The following is a 19,596-nucleotide window of genomic DNA, read 5'->3' on the forward strand; positions in this document are numbered from 1 at the left end:
GCTCCCTGAATTTTTTTTTTTAAGAGTACTAAAAGTTGGAACTCTCATGACTTAATCTTTTCCTAAAATGTCCTGAGAATTTTGCAAAGAGTTTGCACTGGTCATAGCAAACACCCTCTTCCAACAACACAAGAGAAGACTCTACACATGGACATCACAAGATGGTCAATACCGAAATCAGATTGATTATATTCTTTGCAGCCAAAGATGAAGAAGTTCTATACAGTCAGCAAAGACAAGACCAGGAGCTGATGGTGTCCTAGATCTTGAATTCCTTATTGCTAAATTCAGACTGAAATTGAAGAAAGTAGGGAAAACCACTAGACCATTCAGTTATAACCTAAATCAAATCCCTTACAGTTAAACAGTGGAAGTAACAAATAGATTCAAGGGACTAGAACTGATAGAGTGCCTGAAGAACTATGGATGGAGGTTCATGACACTGTACAGAAGGCAGTGATCAAGATCATCCTCAAGAAAAAGAAATTCAAAAAGGCAAAATGGTTGTCTGAAGAGGCCTTACAAATAGCTGTGAAAAGAAGAGAAGCGAAAAGCAAAGGAGAAAAGGAAAGATATACCTATTTGAATGCAGAGTTCCAAAGAATAGCAAGAAGAGATAAGAAAGCCTTCCTCAGGGATCAGTGCAAAGAAATAGAGGGAAACAATAGAATAGGAAAGACTAGAGATCTCTTCAAGAAAATTAGAGATACCAAGGGAACATTTCATGCAAAGATGGGCATAATAAAGGACAGAAATGGTATGAACCTAAAAGAAGCAGAAGATATTAAGAAGAGGTGGCAAGAATACACAGAAGAACTGTACAAAAAAGATCTTCACAACCCAGATAAACACAATAGTGTGATCACTCACCTAGAACCAGACATCCTGGAACGCGAAAGTCAAGTAGGCCTTAGGAAGCATCGCTATGAACAAAGCTATTGGAGGTGATGGAATCCCAGTTGAGCTATTTCAAATCCTCAAAGCTGATGCTGTAAAAGTGCTGCCCTCATTACGCCAGCAAATTTGGAAAACTCAACAGTAGCCACAGGAACTAGAAAGGTCAGTTTTCATTCCAATCCCAAAGAAAGGCAATTCCAAAGAATGTTCAAAGTATACTGCATAATTTCACTCATCTCACAGGTGAGCAAGGTAATGCTCAAAATTCTCCAAGCGAGGCTCTAACAGTACGTGAACTGTGAAATTCCCGATGTTTAAGCTGCATTTAGAAAAGGCAGAGGAACCAGAGATCAAATGGCCAACATCCATCCGATCATCGAAAAAGTAAGAGAGTTCCAGAAAAACATCTACTTCAACCTTACTGACTATGCCAAAGCCTTTAACTATGTGGATCACAACAAACTGTGGAAAGTTCTTCAAGAGATGGGAATACCAGACCACCTGTCCTGCTTCCTGAGAAATCTGTATGCAGGTCAAGAAGCAACAGTTAGAACTGGATATGGAAAAATGGGCTGGTTCCAAATCGGGAAAGAAAAACGTCAATGCTGTTTATTGTCACCCTGCTTATTTAACTTATATGCAGTGTACATCATGAGAAATGCTGGACTGGATGAAGTATTGAGCTGGAATCAAAATTGCCAGGAGAAATATCAATAACCTCAGATATGCAGATGATACCACCCTTATGGCAGAAAGTGAAGAAGAACTAAAGAGCCTCTTGATAAAAGTGAAAGAGGAGAGTGAAAAAGTTGGCTTAAAAGTCAAAATTCAGAAAACTAAGATCACGGCATCCAGTCCAATCACTTAATGGCAAATAGATGGGGAAACAATGAAAACAGTGAAAGACTTTATTTTGGGGGCTCCAAAACCACTGCAGATGGTGACTGCAGCCATGAGATTAAAAGTCGCTTGCTCCTTGGAAGAAAAGTTATGACCAACCTAGACAGGATATTAAAAAGCAGAGACATTACCTTGCCAACAGATGTCCATCTAGTCAAAGCTTTGGTTTTTCCAGTAGTCATGTATGGACTATAAAGAACGCTGAGCTCCAAAGAATTGATGCTTTTGAACTGTGATGTTGGAGAAGACTCTTGAGAGTCCCTTGGGTGGCAAGGAGATCCAACCAGTCCATCATAAAGGAAATCAGTCCTGAATATTCATTGGAGGGACTGATGCTGAAGCTGAAACTCCAGTTGTTTGGACACCTAATATGAAGAACTGACTCATTTGAAATGACCCTGATGCTGGGAAAGATTGAAGGCAGGAGGAGTAGGGGATGCCAGAGGATGAAATGGTTGGATGGCATCACCAACTCAATGGACATGAGTTGGAGTAAGATCCAGGAGTTGGTGATGGACAGGGAAGCCTTGCATGCTGCAGTCCATGGGGTCACAAGGAGTTGGACATGACTGAGTGACTGAACTGAACTGAATAGTTTCCACCTCCTAATATCATCATACTGGAGGGTAGGATTTAAATATAGGAATTTTAAGGAACACAAATATTCAGTCAATAACAATATAGTTGATCAGTCTGACTCAAAATATAAACTTTTCATAGTATTAGCTCAAAACTCCAAGTTTAGTATAAAAGAAGATCGAACACTTTTAGGATAGATGGCAGATAGATAGGGAAACAGTGGAAACAGTGACAGACTTTATTTTGGGGGGCTCCAAAATCACTGCAGATGGTGACTGCAGCCATGAAATTAAAAGACGCTTACTCCTTGGAAGAAAAGTTATGACCAACCTAGACAGCATATTAAAAAGCAGAGACATTACTTTGCCAACAAAGTTCCATCTAGTCAAAGCTATGGTTTTTCCAGTGGTCATGTATGGATGTGAGAGTTGGAATATAAAGAAAGCTGATCCCTGAAGAATTGATGCTTTTGAACTGTGGCTTTGGAGAAGACTTGAAAGTCCCTTGGACTGCAAGGAGATCCAACCAGTCCATCCTAAAGGAAATCAGTTCTGAATATTCGTTGGAAGGACTGATGCTGAAGCTGAAATTCCAGTACTTTGACCACCTGATGTGACAAACTGACTCATTTGAAAAGACCCTGATGCTGGGAAAGATTGAAGGGAGGAGAAGGGGATGCCAGAGGATGAAATGGTTGGATGGCATCACCGACTCAATGGGCATGAGTTTAGGTAAACTCCAGGAGTTGGTGATGGACACGGAGGCCTGGCGTGCTGCAGTCCATGGAATCACAAAGAGTTGGACATGACTGAGTGACTGAAGGGAACTGAACTGAACACTCTAGCCCAGAGGTGATCTCTTCCAGTCATTTTGAAAGACCTGTTGGAAACTGGCAAAGGTCTCTGTTAGAGTGACTATTACTAACACTGTGGTCATCATGCCAACCTGTCATTTCAGAAAACAGGTAGAACCACTGATGTTCACAATGAGATCGCTACCATTGAGCCAACTGCCATCTTGTTGTTTACAACATGGGCAAGATGCTTGAAGTCTAGGTCTTTGAAATCAGGTCAACCTTTAGTGACGTTCATTTTTTAGAACATATTTGACATTGAATGCTTTACCTATGTGGAGAAGAGTTGGACTTTCCAGGTGGCAACAGTGGTAAAGAATCAGTCTGCCAATGCAGGAAACACAAGAGACTAGGATTCCATCTCTGGGTAGGGAAGATCCCCTGTAGTAAGAAATAGCAACCCACTCTAGTATTCTTGCCTGGAAAATTTTGTGGACAGAGGAGCCTGGTGGGGTTACAGTCCATGGGGTCGAAAAGACATGACTGAGCACACACACATATGGAGAAGAGTTAAGTTGAAGCACAAAAGGTTGTCTACCAAAACAGAAGTGCTTGATGCCTCTGAAGTCCTTCTTCTTTTTTTTTTTATTAAGTAATTATTTTTTATTGGAGGCAAATTATTTTACAATATTTTATTGGTTGGTTTTGCCATACATTGACATGAATTCGCCCCTCCTTTTATACTTAAGGGTGAGTTGCTTTTTTTTTTTTTTTTGAAGTTGTTTCTCAGGGTCTTTTTAAAATAAAAATATCTATAGGAAGGAAATTTTGTGTCCTAGTATCTCATGTTGATTATGGCAGACTGCTGGGATCAAGACAGTGCCAGTGATTTTTGAGGATACTCCAAACAGCCTATCTAGGTTTACAGATTTGCCACGCTACTATACAAATGTTCAGAGGCTTGAGGAAAAAGGATTGGGGAAGGAAGAAAACAGATTGGGGAGAATGACAAGAATAAATGATAATTTTTTTATAAAGGAAGTCACGAAAGGAAGATATTTTGTCATGTTGACAGAGTACTAGAAATATCCTAGCAGAGATCCTTACTCCTGCTCACCAAAATGGAAACTAGCAATGATGGCTGACACTATTCATGGTCAGAGAGGAGGTTCCTCTGGTGGTTCACAGAGTTTGTTGAAAACAATTTCAAATTTTGATCAGGTGATTAATTTGTTAATGGCTCCATTGAAGGCCTTCTGAGTTGTGAGTGGTAGTTTTAGATATTCACATCTGTATTTCTCTTGACATCTCCCTAGTCAGTCAGCTGTGTTTGACTCTTTGTGATCCCATGGACTATAGCCCACCAGACTCCTTGTCCATGGAATTCTCCAGGCAAGAATACTTGTGTGAGTATAGATTTGATTTAACATAATGAGTAAAGCAGATAAAGCAAAAAAAAAGAAGAAAGAAAAGACTTAGCCACCTTACCCAGTTTAAGTTAAATAGTTGAGAGAAGTCTTTGTAAGAAAAAAACTTATAAAAATATGACCAAAGTATCATATTCTTGTCCCTAGAGGGTATTAATCCTGTCCATTCCATTAATATTCCGCTGGGTGCCATAATAATGAGTATCTTTATATATATATATAATAACTTGTAGAAATCCTAGGAGTCAGGCAGCTAGATAAATGCAAGAGAAAGCATAGTAAACTGTCTCTGGGCCACCTGATTCCCTGTTGCCTCACAAGAATCCAGTGGTGAGCCATTCACTTGTCAAGGAGCCCTTTACTCTCTCTCTGGCTCATCATGCTGTCATTTTTTATATCAACCATATGAGAAAGTGGAGCGTTTTCCATATTATCTCCTGAGTCATACTATTTCTCCAGTCTTATGCAAGTCAGGTTTTTCTGGTTGTTATTTACCTACTTCATTTTCCTGAAGCTTGTCTTCCCTTCATTACAGTGGATGTGTTTGGGAGGTCATGCTTCTAAATGGTCTGCATTTAGAAGCAAGGGAAAATCTCTAAGCATTTAATTTGGACAATTACGCATGTATAGGAGGAGACAGAAATTCACATGAAGGGATCAAGGAATTTTCCTTCTGCTGCTGGTTGCCACAAATAAAGAATCATTCCTTTTCCTTTTAGGGAAGGGAGTTGGTTTTAAAAGTTAGTTGTAACATTGCTGTAAATCTGATTCGGGCCATAGAGTACTTCTTTGCAAGAGACAGAGAAATGGACAAAATGTAAATGGAAATAAAACAGTACTGTGGAAATTAAACATATCAATTATTTCTCTTCTACCCACAAATAGACTTATAAAGAACAAATACATTCTTTGACTTAATTAGAATATACAATTTCCAAACTGTATTAGCAAAATTAATTCTATTTAGGTATATATGTAAATTCCATTATTCGGGAACTTTGGAGTTGGTATATCACATACTGTGGTGCTTCCTAGGTGGTGCGGTGATAAAGAATCTGCCTGCCAATGCAGGAGACACAAGAGACGTGGATTCGATATCCCTGAGTTGGGAAGATCCCCTGGAGTAGGAAGTGGCAACCCTCTCCAGTAGTCTTATCTGGAAAGTCCCATGGACAGGGGAGCCTGGCGAGCAAAGAGTCACAAAGAGTAGGACACAGCCGAGTGAATGAGCACACGCATCATATAGCAGTAGAAGTTCCCTATCTGCTTAAAAATTCGTGAGTCTTCCTAACAGAGTATTTAAGATGAGAGTCTGGATCCTGAAAACCTGGGAAAGTAAAGTTTCCAGAGGAAATAATGACATACAGGCCAGAGATAGCCTGTCAATGAAGCATGGGTTGCTGGTGCCAAAAGGTTAACGATCACACACTTCTTCCTTTATTCTTTTTTTGTTTTGTTTAGTTCTTTTTATAATTTTTTTTAATTGGAGGCTAATTACTTTACAATATTGTATTGGTTTTTCCATACATTGACATGAATCCACCCTGGGTGTACATGTGTTCCCCATCCTGAACCCCCTCCTACCTCCCTCCCTATACCATCCCTCTGATTCATCCCAGTGCACCAGCCCCGAGCATCCTGTATCATGCATCGAACCTGGACTGGCAATTCGTTTCACATATGACAATATACTTGTTCTTACCTTAATTGTTAAAAGGTATTTTAATCCCTTATGTCGCTATAAGTATCCTTCGTTAGCAATATTTCCACACCTTATGACCATGTGTCACCCCTGGTTTTTTTTTAAGGCACACACCTAATTGGAACACCTGGTTTCTTTCATCATCCCTCCATTACCTCAAATTTTAAACGTGAATAACTTCTGCGCCATACCTATTCTTCTTACCTTCAAACTGAAAGATGGTTGACTTCAAGTAAGAAATGATGGAAATTATGTCAAGCCAAACCTGTGTTAATTCTTCCCTTTAGAAATTTGAAATCAATAACATGATAAAGAGTAGATGTCTACATACTGGAGAAAAGGAAGCATAGCAGATTAGATACATATTTCATGCTGAAAAGGGATAGGGATTTCTTGAAAAATAATTGACTAGCATTCAAGAACCTAAAACTTTATGAAAATAAAACTTGGATTTCTCCTTTATTTTAATTTTCTTCTGAAAATGATTTAGCAGTATACAGAATCTGCCTGCAATGCAGGAGCCTGGGGTTCAATCCCTGGGTGAAGATACCCTGGAGAAGGAAATGGCAACCCATTCCAGTATTCTTGCTTGGAAAATGCCATGGACAGAGGAGCCTGGCGGGCTACCGTCCATGGGGTTGCAAGAGTCAGACACAACTTAGTGACTAAACCACCACACATTTTTCTCTCCAATTTCTCATTTTGAAAAACTGGTTATTCTTAAATGCATAAATGCCTAGGTTTATTCGCAAAAGATATTTTTTCAAAAGCTTATTCATCTTGAACACAGTAACTACAGCTGTCATCATCCAACCCAAGTGTCCTGACTCTTCGCTTCGTGGTCATGCAGTCCATGACCACCTTCCCAGCCTCTTCTCTATCTATTCTCTGCTTGCACCATGTGCTTCAGTCATAATGCACTTTTTTGAGCTCCTCCATTGCATCAGCTTCAGGTCCAAAGTTCCTTTGCTTTTATTATTCCTGGTATTTGCATTGCATTCTTTCCTTCTTTCTTACTCCCTCAGACATTCATAAAATCTTGAAGCTTTTCTGTTACTTTACAAATATTCTCTGACCCCAGTTTGATTTCTGTTCCTCTTTGAAGTGCTCTCACAAGAACCAGAATTTATTCCCATCTTAGCAAGTTTACCTTTATGTTGCTTCTTTGGTGTTCTCACTTCTCTGGCCCATATGATAAGCTCATCCCATTAGAAAAATATACACAGAATAGGCAGTTTTCCTCATTTGACTTATCCTGCATCAGATTTTTGTTTTTCAGAGTTTTAAAAATACGTTATAAACCACAAGGTCCTACTGTATAGCACAGAGAGCTGTATACAACATCCTATGATAATCCATAATGGAAAAGACTATGTAAAAAAAGAGCATATATAAATGTATCACTGTACAGAGGTGATTAACACTTTGTAAATCAACTATATGCCAATAAATAAAAATAAAATGCTTAACCAGTGCTGTTAGGTTAATGCCCCAAATTTGTATCATTATCTGCTAGGTTCTATATGAGCTAGACTCCTCCATATCATCTCCTGAAACTCTTCCCTTGACTTCTACATGTCAACCCCACTGACATTCTTGCAGTGTTTCCAAGAATTCATGCCATTTTCTGCCTGGGGGAAATCTTATTTCTACCTCATCACAAACTTCGTTCCCCAATCAAGAATCCTGTTTATTCCTTACCTCTCATTTCACCTGGAAAAGTTTGGTTCATCCTCTGATTTCTGGACCTGGCAGAGATACTCATATGCTCAACCTCAGTTAGGTCCTCCCAACACAGTCACAGTGCAGTAAGCATTTTGTTTGTAGAACATATCATAGCCTTAGCTCAGTTATTATATAGGTAATTACATTTATAATATAAATCTCCCAACTAGACTATAAGTTCCAAGGGATAGTGATAATGGCAGTCTTTCTCAAGAAACTTTTTTGGTAAACCTCTCCGGGCAGTTTTGAGCATGTGTTGGAACAGTGAATAATGGAGTTCAGAAAATATGCAATGGTTTGGAAATACTGCAAGACAAGGATGTAGGGCTGGATCATAAAAGATCCTAGCTGACATGACAAAGAATTTATATTTTATCCTAAAGGCAGTCTACCAACTGAGCTAGCTGGGTGGCTAAAGACAGTCAAAATTCATCAAATGTTATAAGCTGAAATGATCTAATCTATGTTTTAAAGAATAAGTCTGGCAGCAGGTTATATGGCTAATAAGGTAGAGACTGAAATCCAAGAGACTTATTACTATAGATTATAAAAAATGACTATACGTATTTTCTTGCCTCATGGGCACATCCTCTTGGCAATGTGACTTGGCAATTTTTCCTATTCTACATTTAAAGATTTGAGCTTGACCATGTGACTTGCTTTAACCAATGAGGCATTCAGGTGTTATACTGGGGGTGGCTGGGACTTGACTGAAAGTTGGAGGACGCCACATGAAGTAACCTTCATTGAAGCAGTGTATTTTAACCACATTTAAATCTCCTCCACATATGTTTATATGTATAATATTCCCTACCCTCATTAGAAACATCTCTCATTTCAGCAATGATTCTCAGTGGTGCCTACTGGAATCATGAGGTGGGAGGAGGCATATCTAGTTTGACTACAGTTCTCAGGAGACATACTCTATGATAACAAATTGAAAATCATGCTAGCAAATTTCATGGATCAATAAATGAATAGTTAATGTAGCTGGGGAGTTAACAAGCACCACAAAGCTCAAGTAGCATTTAGCCAGATCTGAAAAGGAAGAATAAATATTCATTGGATGGAGAAGTGCAGGAATGGTATGTCAAAGAGAATAGTATGTACAAAGGCAAATCTGTGTCCAGAATGACTGATTTTAATCCATGAGCTCTTTGCTCTTTTATTTCTAAACAACTGAACACATACTCTCTAATGTCTGAATTTTGCTGATAGGCATTATTTGTAAGGAAATTATAGAATATATTTTTCAGAGTCAACAGTTTAGAAAGAAGTCATTCACATAAATTATCATGATGATTGTCACCTTTCCTCAAAATATTCTTATTTTTAGGAAACTGCTTTAAAGTCATCAAGTCATTTCCATCTAAATCTCATTCCCTAAAGTTCCATACAAGTAGCAACAGGATTTGAGGATTATTTTACTCACCTCCATTGTCAGTTTCAGTAACTCTAAAATCATGTTGACTTTATGAAATTTAATCTAATCACAGTTTTGTGACATCTGTTCATAAGTCTCTCATGAAAGCATCACTATCAATCAAGATCTAATTCCTGATTCCCATATGTACAGAATTTTAGTATTTTCCTTAAAACACAAACATATTCCCTCACAGTAAATAAGTTTATGAATGAAATTATTGCCTTAAAATTCTTCTGTAATTCTTTTCAATGGAGCATATAGAACACCTTTTCTCATACATAATAGGATTAATCTTTAATAGCATCATCTTCTGCAAACAGGTGCAAACACTGTTTGCCCTCAGGGAAAGACCAGTCAATGAGAAGTTATTCTAGTGATGTAATGCTTGTTAACTTACTCTTTCTCAAACATGATTGGGGAAAATGCTTTTCAGAGCATCAGACAGGTATTGAACTTAACTCTTTTTCACAAACATGTCACTTAGGACAGCCTTGAAATAGTTATGCAAAGTAATTAGACTAAGAGAATTTAATCATTAGCATCTGTACCCATTGGCATTTGCCAGTGATAATTCCTCACCTTTCTTGAGAAATCACTTACTTCCATACCCTGGTCCTTCTGTAAATAGAAAAAGAATACATTAACATTAGCCAGCAGCAGCAAAACTTAGCAGTTCTTTCTCAGACATAGATCCTAATTAAAATCCGATCAAAAGCAATAGAGATCTTATATTTTTTAAATAAAATTCAACACATTCTGCCTCTCATCACTCTGTTCAGTTCAGTTCAGTTCAGTTCAGTCGCTCAGTCGTGTCCGACTCTCCGCGACCCCATGAATCACAGCACACCAGGCCTCCCTGTCCATCACCAAATCCTGGAGTTCTCCATTTTCATACCTGCCTAGTTATGTCCAATCTGAAATAAGTATTTGAATAAAACCAGATGTGTTCACAGTGATGTCATAAAATTCTGCCTAGTGATACTTTACAAGGTTCTGTTGATACGACTAAATGCTCATGGAAGCCCAGAGAAGTCCTCACTCAGGACAGGTGAAGACCCATTACCATCACATAGTCTTGATTCTATGAAGTCATAGGACAGGATAGATATATGTTGATTTCTGTAGTAAAGTGTGCAGGACAGCAGACATAGAGCTACACATTTCAGGCAGGTATTATTTCATGTGACAGCTCATTCTCATTCCCTATTCCTCCACCTCAAGCCTCACTTTTTTAGCAAAAGAATGCAATAGTAAGAATGTTGTGAAAAACATAATTTCAAAGAGGAGGGTCTTAACACCTGAGCAGACCAATGGTTTACCTGAATTTCACCCAAGAAAGAAAGCAACTCAGACTGCTAAACCAGCTGAAATTTAAGTGCTGACATAATTCAAAGATGATGAACTCTGAGTACTCATAGTAAAATTGTAGGTAAATTACTATATTAGAACTTTCCCCTTTTTGTTTCTTTTTTCTTAACATCCTCTTAACCCTTTGAGAAAACTGAGTTGATTTGGGGCACATGAGCCTTTCTTGGAGTTTTTCCACTTGTTCTGGTCATAGTAATACAGTTGCATTGGGATGAGGTGGAATTATAGAACCACAGAATGATTCAAGCCTGACTGTGAATAATGTCTCTACCATATTGGAGAATGATAAGTCATTTTAAGTTCAGTGAGCTACACTTTCTTCAGCTATTGAAATGATAATTAAATATCAATTATTAAAATGATGTGTATACAATTCTTGGCAAGTAGTAAGTATTCAATGGATACTGCCTAAGGTTATTACTATTTTTCCATATAAAATAATTTCAAGCCACTTCACTTTTCAAAGTTGAAACACAAATTATATAAAAAAATGATTGTATACCCAGAATGGATTCCCAATTTTGTCTGTTTCTATCTTTTAACTATGAAATAAGCCATTTTGTTTTCCATTGAATATTTACTTTGGTCTTGATTCTTAATGTACCATATTATATAGAATCCTACGGACGGGAGAGCCTGGTGGGCTGCCGTCTATGGGGTCGCACAGAGTCGGACACAACTGAAGCGACTTAGCAGCAGCAGCATTCTATTTTTATCTATTAATATTTCAAAGTCAGTGCTTTACAAATATATGATTTTATATGCTGTCAGTATAAATAATAGCAGTACAGTACATTTCTTCTAGAGATGTGATGCAATTTTTAAAGACATTTTTCTCTAATCCTATAGAAAAGATTCACTGTTCATATCATCAAGTTAGCTTATTCGAAAGCGAAAAATGCATTGTCACCCTCTAGCAACTTATGTAGCTTGAGAATTTCAGTAAATTAACTTGAACTAAATTGTTTTGATGCTGTCTAAATGCTAAAGCTGAAACTCCAATACTTTGGCCACCTCATGCCAAAGACGAGTTGACTCACTGGAAAAGAGTCTGATGCTGGAAGGGACTGGGGGTGGGAGGAGACGGAGACGACAGAGAATGAGATGGCTGGATGGCATCACCAACTCGATGGACATGAGTTTGAGTGAACTCCGGGAGTGGGTGATGGACAGGGAGGCCTGGCGTGCTGTGATTCGTGGGGTCGAGGAGAGTCAGACACGACTGAACGACTGAACTGAACTGAACTGAACTGAAAGTGAAAGAGAAGTCGCTCAGTCGTGTCCAACTCTTTGCGACCCCATGGACTGTAGCCCACCAGGCTCCTCCCTTCATGGGATTCTCCAAGCAAGAGTACTGGAGTGGGTTGCCATTTCCTTCTCCAGGGGATCCTCCCGACCCAGGGATCAAACCCGGGTTTCCCGCATTCCAGGCAGACGCTTTAACCTCTGAGCCACCAGGGAAGCCCTTGAAAAACACGGACACATTCCTGCAAATTGATTTTAGATTTTAAATTTCAACGACTGTTTACTTCATTTTTTCATAACTTACTGAATGCCTCACCTGTGCATGGAGAAGTTCTAAGATTAAAAATGACAATAAATACCCCAAAGACAGTTTCTGCCTTCTAGGGGCCAGTGTCTAATTAACGGAACAGCACGCCATGCTAAATTTCATAACAGTTTGGTAAAAAGTGACTGGAAACATAGATGGTAACACTTTTAATTTAATGTTAGGGGGGAGAATTTTTGAGAAAAATTATGAGCAGGTAACATTTTATTGGCTTTAAGAGAATAATAAGAAGTTGTTTATTTGGATAAGGTAGTGGTATATTCCCGGAGAAAGCAATGGCAACCTACTCCAGTACTCTTGCCTGGAAAATCCCATGGACAGAGGAGCCTGGTGGGCTGCAGTCCATGGAGTCATGAAGAGTCGGACATGACTGAGCGACTTCACTTTCACTTTTTACTTTCATGTGTTGGAGAAGGCAATGGCAACCCACTCCAGTGTTCTTGCCTGGAGAATCCCAGGGATGGTGGAGTCTGGTGGGCTGCCGTCTGTGGGGTCACACAGACTCGGACACGACTGAAGCTACTTAGCAGCAGCAGCAGCAGCAGCAGCAGCAGTATATTCCAGGTGGAAGGAATAACAAAAGCAAAGGAAGTAAGGACCGCAAATTCATATTGATTTGTGAATTGACTGTTGACACAGCCTAGTGTTTCTGCAAAATGGAGTACATTGTATTGAGTTACACCCAGGAAAGGACATTCTTCCTGTATAGGGGCACATTTTGGAAAAACAAAATATTATCTTCCAAATCATGACACTCTTATCCTTTCTTTGTTATATACCATGAGACGATTCATGATATACACTAACGGTCTTCTTTGGTGTGTGATGTCTTCAAGCTTATCTGGACTTTTCTTCAAGTAAAAGAATGTTATTCCTTTACTTTTCCTATAATTAAAAGGCCCAGGTGGAGCTAATGGTAAAGGATCTGCATGCCAGTGCAGGAGACAGAAGTGAGTTAGATCCCTGGGTTGGAAAGATTCCCTGGAGTAGGAAATAGCAACCCACTCCAGTATTCTTGCCTGGAGAATCCCATGGACGGAGAAGCCTGGTAGGCTACAGTCCACGGGGTCGCAAAGAGTTGGACACGACTGAGCGACTGAACAGAACGAACAGAATACTTGCCTAGAAAATCCCATGGATGGCAGAGCCTGGTAGGCTACAGTCCACGGGGTCGCAGAGTCGGACACGACTGAGCGACTGAATGGAACGGAATGGAATACTTGCCTAGAAAATCCCATGGACGGCGGAGCCTGGTAGGCTGCAGTCCATGGGGTCGCGAAGAGTCAGACATGACTGAGCAACTTCACTTTCACTTTTCACTTCCACACATTGGAGGAGGAAATGGCAACCCACTCCAGTGTTCTTGCCTGGAGAATCCCAGGGACCGGGGAGCCTGGTGGGCTGCCGTCTATGGGGTCACACAGAGGCGGACACGACTGAAGTGACTTAGCAGCAGCAGCAGCAGCAATGCTTAATTAAGATTTAGAAAACATCTACTGATTTCATGTTTGTAGAAGCATCTAAGAGTAAACTTTTAAAAGGCAATATATCTAAATAGCATGTGACTAATGAGGTCAGAGTATGCATTAAAATATTCTCTATGCTAACCTTGTATTAAAAGAGTAACCTGGGAAAACTTCATTTTTCTTATTCACACGGTGAAACACTGAACCAGTAGGTCAATTCATGAAGCCATTCACCTGTAATATTGTGGGTGTGAGAACATTCTTAAATAAAACTTGCTAAAAATTTTCTGTCATTTTCTTTGAGTATATTCACTGAAGAAGAAATCTTTATTCATACCTTAGAACAGGACTATGTGTATTTGCTCAGTTAATTTTAATATCTTTAATGTTTTTATTAGACTTGCACTGGAATGTATTATCCACATATACATGATGCTGTTGTTATAACAAGGCTTTTCTGATGGCTCAGACAATAAAGAATCTGCCTGTAATTCTGGAGACCAGGGTTCAGTCCCTAAATCAGGAAGATCTCCTGGAGGAGGGAATGATTAACCACTACAGTATACTTGCCTGGAGAATTCCATGGACAGAGAAGCCTGGCAAGACTATTTTAATTTAACAGATGGTGCTAAACTGTTTGTATCCTGTCTTCCCTTTAGAGACTAATATCATGTATTTTAGAAATAGTTAACTGGAATTACACATAATTGAGTCAATCACTGGAAAAGATCAGTTTTCATTCCAATCCCAAAGAAAGGCAATGCCAAAGAATGTTCAAACTACTACACAATTGCACTCATCTCACATGCTAGCAAAGTAATGCTCAAAATTTTCCAAGCCAGGCTTCACCAGTACGTGAACCAAGAAATTCCAGATGTTCAAGCTGGATTTAGAAAAGGCAGAGGAACCAGAGATCAAATTGCCAACATCTGTTGGATCATAGAAAAAGCAAGAGAATTCCAGAAAAACATTTACTTCTGCTTTATTGATTACACCAAAGCCTTTGACTGTGTGGATCACAACAAACTGTGGAAAGTCCTTCGAGAGATGGGAATACTAGACCACCTTACCTGCCTCCTGAGAAATCTGTATGCAGGTGAGGAAGCAACAGTTAGAACTGGACATGGCAGGGTCAATGCATGTTACAGGATACTCGGGGCTGGTGTGCGGGGATGACCCAGAGGGAGGATAAAGGGAGGAGGGCGGTGAGAGGGGGGTTCAGGAGGGGGAACTCATGTACACCTGGGGCGAATTCATGTCAATGTATGGCAAAACCAACCAATATAATATTGTAAAATAAAAAAAAAAAGAACTGGACATGGAACAACAGACTGGTTCCAAATTGGGAAAGGAGTACGTCAAGGCTGTATGTTGTCACCCTGTTTATTTAGTTTATATGCAGAGTACATAATGCGAAATGCTGGACTGAATGAAACTCAGGCTGGAATAAAGATTGCGGGGAGAAATGTCAATAACCTCAGATATGCAGATGACACCACTCTTGTGGCAGAAAGTAAGAAGAACTAAAGAGCCTCTTGAGAAAGTGAAAGAGAAGAGTGAAAAAGCTGGCTTAAAACTCAACATTCAAAAAATGAAGATCATGGCATCCAAGTCCCGTCACTTCATGGCAAATAGATGGGGAAACAATGGAAACAGTGAGAGACTTTATTTTCCTGGGCTCCAAGATCACTGCAGATGGTGACTACAGCCATGAAATTAAAAGATGCTTGCTCCTTGGAAGAAAAGTTATGACAAACCTAGACAGTGTATTAAAGCAGAGACATTACTTTACTAACAAAGGTCCACCGTCTAGTCAAAGTAGTCATGTATGGTTGTGAGCTCAGTTCAGTTCAGCCGCTCGGTCGTGTCCGACTCTTTGCAACCCCATGGACTGCAGTACACCGGGCTTCCTTATCCTTTACTATCCCCCAGAGCTTGCTCAAACATCCAACCATCTCATCCTCTGTTGTCCCTTTCTCCTCCCACCTTCAATCTTTCCCACATCAGAGTCTTTTCCAAAGAGTTGGTTCTTCCTATCAGGTGGCCAAAGTATCGGAGTTTCAGCTTCAATATCAGTCCTTCCAATGAATGTTCAGGATTGATTTCCCTTAGGATGGACTGGTTGGATCTCCTTGCAGTCCAAGTTTCTCTCAAGAGTCTTCTCCACCACCACAGCTCAAAAGCATCAATTCTTCGGCGCTCAGCTTTCTTTATCGTCCAACTCTCACATCCATACGTGACTACTAGTCTAGCTTTGACTAGACGGGCCTTTGTTGGCAAAGTAATGTCTCTGCTTTTTAATATGCTGTCTAGGTTGTTCACAGCTTTCCTTCTGAGGAGCAAGTGTCTTTTAATTTCATGGCTGCAGTCACCATCTGCAGTGATTTTGGAGCCCCCCAAAATAAAGTCCGTCACTGTTTCCATTGTTTCCCTATCTATTTGCCATGAAAGTGAGAGATGGACCATAAAGAATGCTGAGCGCCAAAGAATTGATGCTTTTGAACTGTGGTGGTGGAAAAGACTCTTGAGAGTCCCTTGGACTGCAAGGAGATCAAACCATTCAATCCTAAAGGAAATCAGTCCTGAACATTCAGTGGAAGGACTGATGCTGAAGTTGAAGCTCCAATACTTTGGTCACCTGATGCAAAGAAGTGACTCATAGAAAAGACCCTGATGCTGGGAAAGATTGAAGGCAAAAGGATAAGGGGACGACAAAGGATGAGATGGTTGGATGGCATCACTGACTTGATAGACACGAATTTGAGCAAGATCTGGAAGTTGGTGATGGACAGGGAAGCCTGGCGTGCTGCAGTCCATGGGGTTGCAAAGAGTTGGACACAACTGAGCGACTGAACTGAACTGAGTCAATCATGGGTTACAGATTTTCTTTTATTAAACTTTTTATTTTGTATTGGAGAATAGTCAACTAACAATGTTGTGATAGTTTCAGGTGTACAGCAAAGGGACTCAGCCATACATTTACACGTATGCGTTATTCCCCAAATTCCCGTCCCATCCAGGCTGCCACATAATATTGAACTGAGTTCCCTGTGCTATACAGTCGGTTAGTTTTTCATCATGTAACACTAACTGAGCTGCATGAAGTTTTATCCTACAGTGTTGGCCTCGTGTTTTTTCTATACACATTCAATATAATATACAGAAGTGTGTGTATGTGTGTTACAGTCTGCTTCATTGTAAAAATTATTTGGGGATGCTAGAGTTATACATGTAATGTAGAAAAATTCAGTATATTCTGTTGATTAAACAAAAAAACCCTTGGACTGAGGTGGCTCTAATGCCCCAGCTATCTATGTAAGCAAATCAAAATCTAGGTCTGGAAATGCCTCAAGGTTACAAAATTGAAAGCTAAGGACAACCTTTCACAAACAGCCAACTGGGCTATAAAGCTGGGCATTAAAGCTATAACTAATAAGTGGTTTTCTTGCTTTGTTTCTACCTTTTCTCTGTAAGTCGCTCCTGTTGCTGAAAGCTTTCCAACTACTTCCAGTTGTGGTGCTGCTGGATTTGCCTCCTTTTTTGTGCAGATAAACTCTTAAGTTTTAAAATATTCACTTCAGTTTTTACAGTTATAACAATTCCAAAGTTCCATATGTTTAAAGATATGAAATTCTGAGAAAAAAATAAGAAATTTTTTCTGTTTCCTCCATCAGCTGTTAAGAAGAAGGCTAGCTTTATCACTCCAGTTCCGGGAGGCGTGGGACCCATGACGGTGGCGATGCTTCTCAAGAACACCCTTTTGGCAGCTAAAAAAATCATTTACTAGATCATGTGAAAGAATAAAGCAAACTGAAGTCATGCTACGTATTTATTTGACAAAAGGCAAAAATCTTTATATTTTACTATAGTATTTCTACATTGTATTTATTTTTTCATGGGTGGAATCATTGTGGATCAGATGATTCACACAATCTTATGCATTTCCTGCTAATATTTACTGGAATATTTTGAATGGACTTTGAGTTTTAGAAAAAAAGAAAACAACTGCAATGACACTCTGGTAACAATTGCTTGTTTTGTGAATAATATTTGTTCATAATGTTAAAACAATAAAGGGCTCATAACAAATGCATATATTTTTGACACAAATATCACAAACAGTTTGTCTTCAACAAACATGTTGTCAGCCAAATAGACTCCTTTGTAAAATGTAATTTAGATTTTGCCATAATCATACTCAATTTTATATTTATTTTATATTCTATATTGTATGCTGAAAGATAGCGCTATGTTGTGTCCGACTCTTGTGATCCCGTGAACTGTAGCCTGCCATCATGTTCCTCTGTCCATGTGATGCTCCAGGCAAGAATACTGAAGTGGGTTGCCATTTCCATCTTCAGGGGAACCTCCCTGAAGCAGGAATTGAACCCAGGTCTCCTGCATTGAAGGCAGATGCTTAATGACTGAGCTATGTGGGAATCCCATAGTTAATGCTGAGAAAGAGCAAAGGAGCTTACTTGCTAAAAGAAAGATAAAATATTAAGCATAAAATTTTGATCTCATATACTTCCAAATGTACTCCCCAAGGCATACTAATGAAAAATTATGCTCCATTCGAGGAAAGAAAAATGTGCAAGGAACCCCCAAAATGCCATGCTACTTGGAAAGGTGTTGATTATTTCAAATTGTGAATGACTACTTGACATAGTAAAAATGCAACAAGAATATGTTAGGCTTACATGTAACTTCTTTGTTCTCCTACAAACATATTTGAATAATATGTTCCACAAATCTAGAAATCTAATAGCAAAATATGACACAATGTGCCACAGCTACTCCTTAGGATATGACTAAAAACCTACTGCTTTGTTGCCCACAGTTCTTTTCTCTTATGGTATTTGATTCTCACAGTAGATGCCATGTTTTTAACACAATTTAAATTAGAAAATACACGTGACTGTCAGTTGAAGGTAATTTGAGACTACCCTAGGCACATAATTGTATTGCTGTCATGCCCAAATCCCAGTGTGTTAATGTACCAATAATGATTCTTACCCAATGCATGTCCTTATTAGTGTGTACTCTTAATCATTTGTGTGAAAATAGACTAGATGTTTATAATTAATAATGTTTCAACTGTATAATAAAAACAGTTTGGAAAGAAATACATGTCTTCTTTTTCCCTAAGCTGTAAGTTTCCTTATTCATATACTCATATCTATTTCTTCACAGCACACTGGGGAAATGTACAAATGTCTCAAAAAGGAAAGAAAATGTTCTGGAGCCCATTCCACACTAATCTTGGTCTGATAACCTTGATAGTAGGTTTTTTTTTTTTTTTTACTTTTGGCTGTGTTGGATCTTACTGCGGTGCGGGGCTTCTCATTGCAGTGGCTTCTCTTGTTGCAGAGCACGGGTTCTGGGGCACGCAGGCTTCAGTAGTTTCAGCTCCTGGGACAGGTTCACTAGTTGTGGTGCACAGGCTTAGTTGCTCCGCAGCATGTGAGATCTTCCTGGACCAGGCATTGAACCCATGTCTCCTGCATTGGCAGGTGAATTCTTTACCACTCAGCCACCAGGGAAGCCCCTTAGCGGTAGTTTAAAATCAAAGATCCCAAGCAAACATGTCAGAAAGGCCCTCATTAATATTTAAGTGCCCCAAATTCCCAAAACGAACAATGACTATTGCAGTGGGGTCAAGACTATCAATAGAAGAGATTGAAATCAACTCCACATATAGCTGAGACATCAATGGATTTATAGGCAATGAAAAGAGTGAGGG

General features: G+C 39.3%; 1 protein-coding gene across 1 annotated transcript in view; it reads left to right on the forward strand.

Annotated features, from left to right (window-relative positions):
• The window catches only part of MTHFD2L (methylenetetrahydrofolate dehydrogenase (NADP+ dependent) 2 like), a 149,655-nt gene extending 130,679 nt beyond the window's left edge, over positions 1-18,976 (forward strand). Inside the window, exon 8 of the mRNA XM_055434444.2 lies at positions 17,528-18,976. Coding sequence (XP_055290419.1) covers positions 17,528-17,640 — 113 coding nt within the window. The 3' untranslated portion in view covers positions 17,641-18,976. The remainder of the gene's footprint in view (positions 1-17,527) is intronic.
• The last annotated feature ends 620 nt before the right edge of the window (positions 18,977-19,596 follow it).

Source organism: Moschus berezovskii, chromosome 5, assembly GCF_049115385.1.
Source record: "Moschus berezovskii isolate FMDL1 chromosome 5, NW_MosBer_1.0, whole genome shotgun sequence".
Lineage (NCBI taxonomy): Eukaryota > Metazoa > Chordata > Mammalia > Artiodactyla > Moschidae > Moschus > Moschus berezovskii.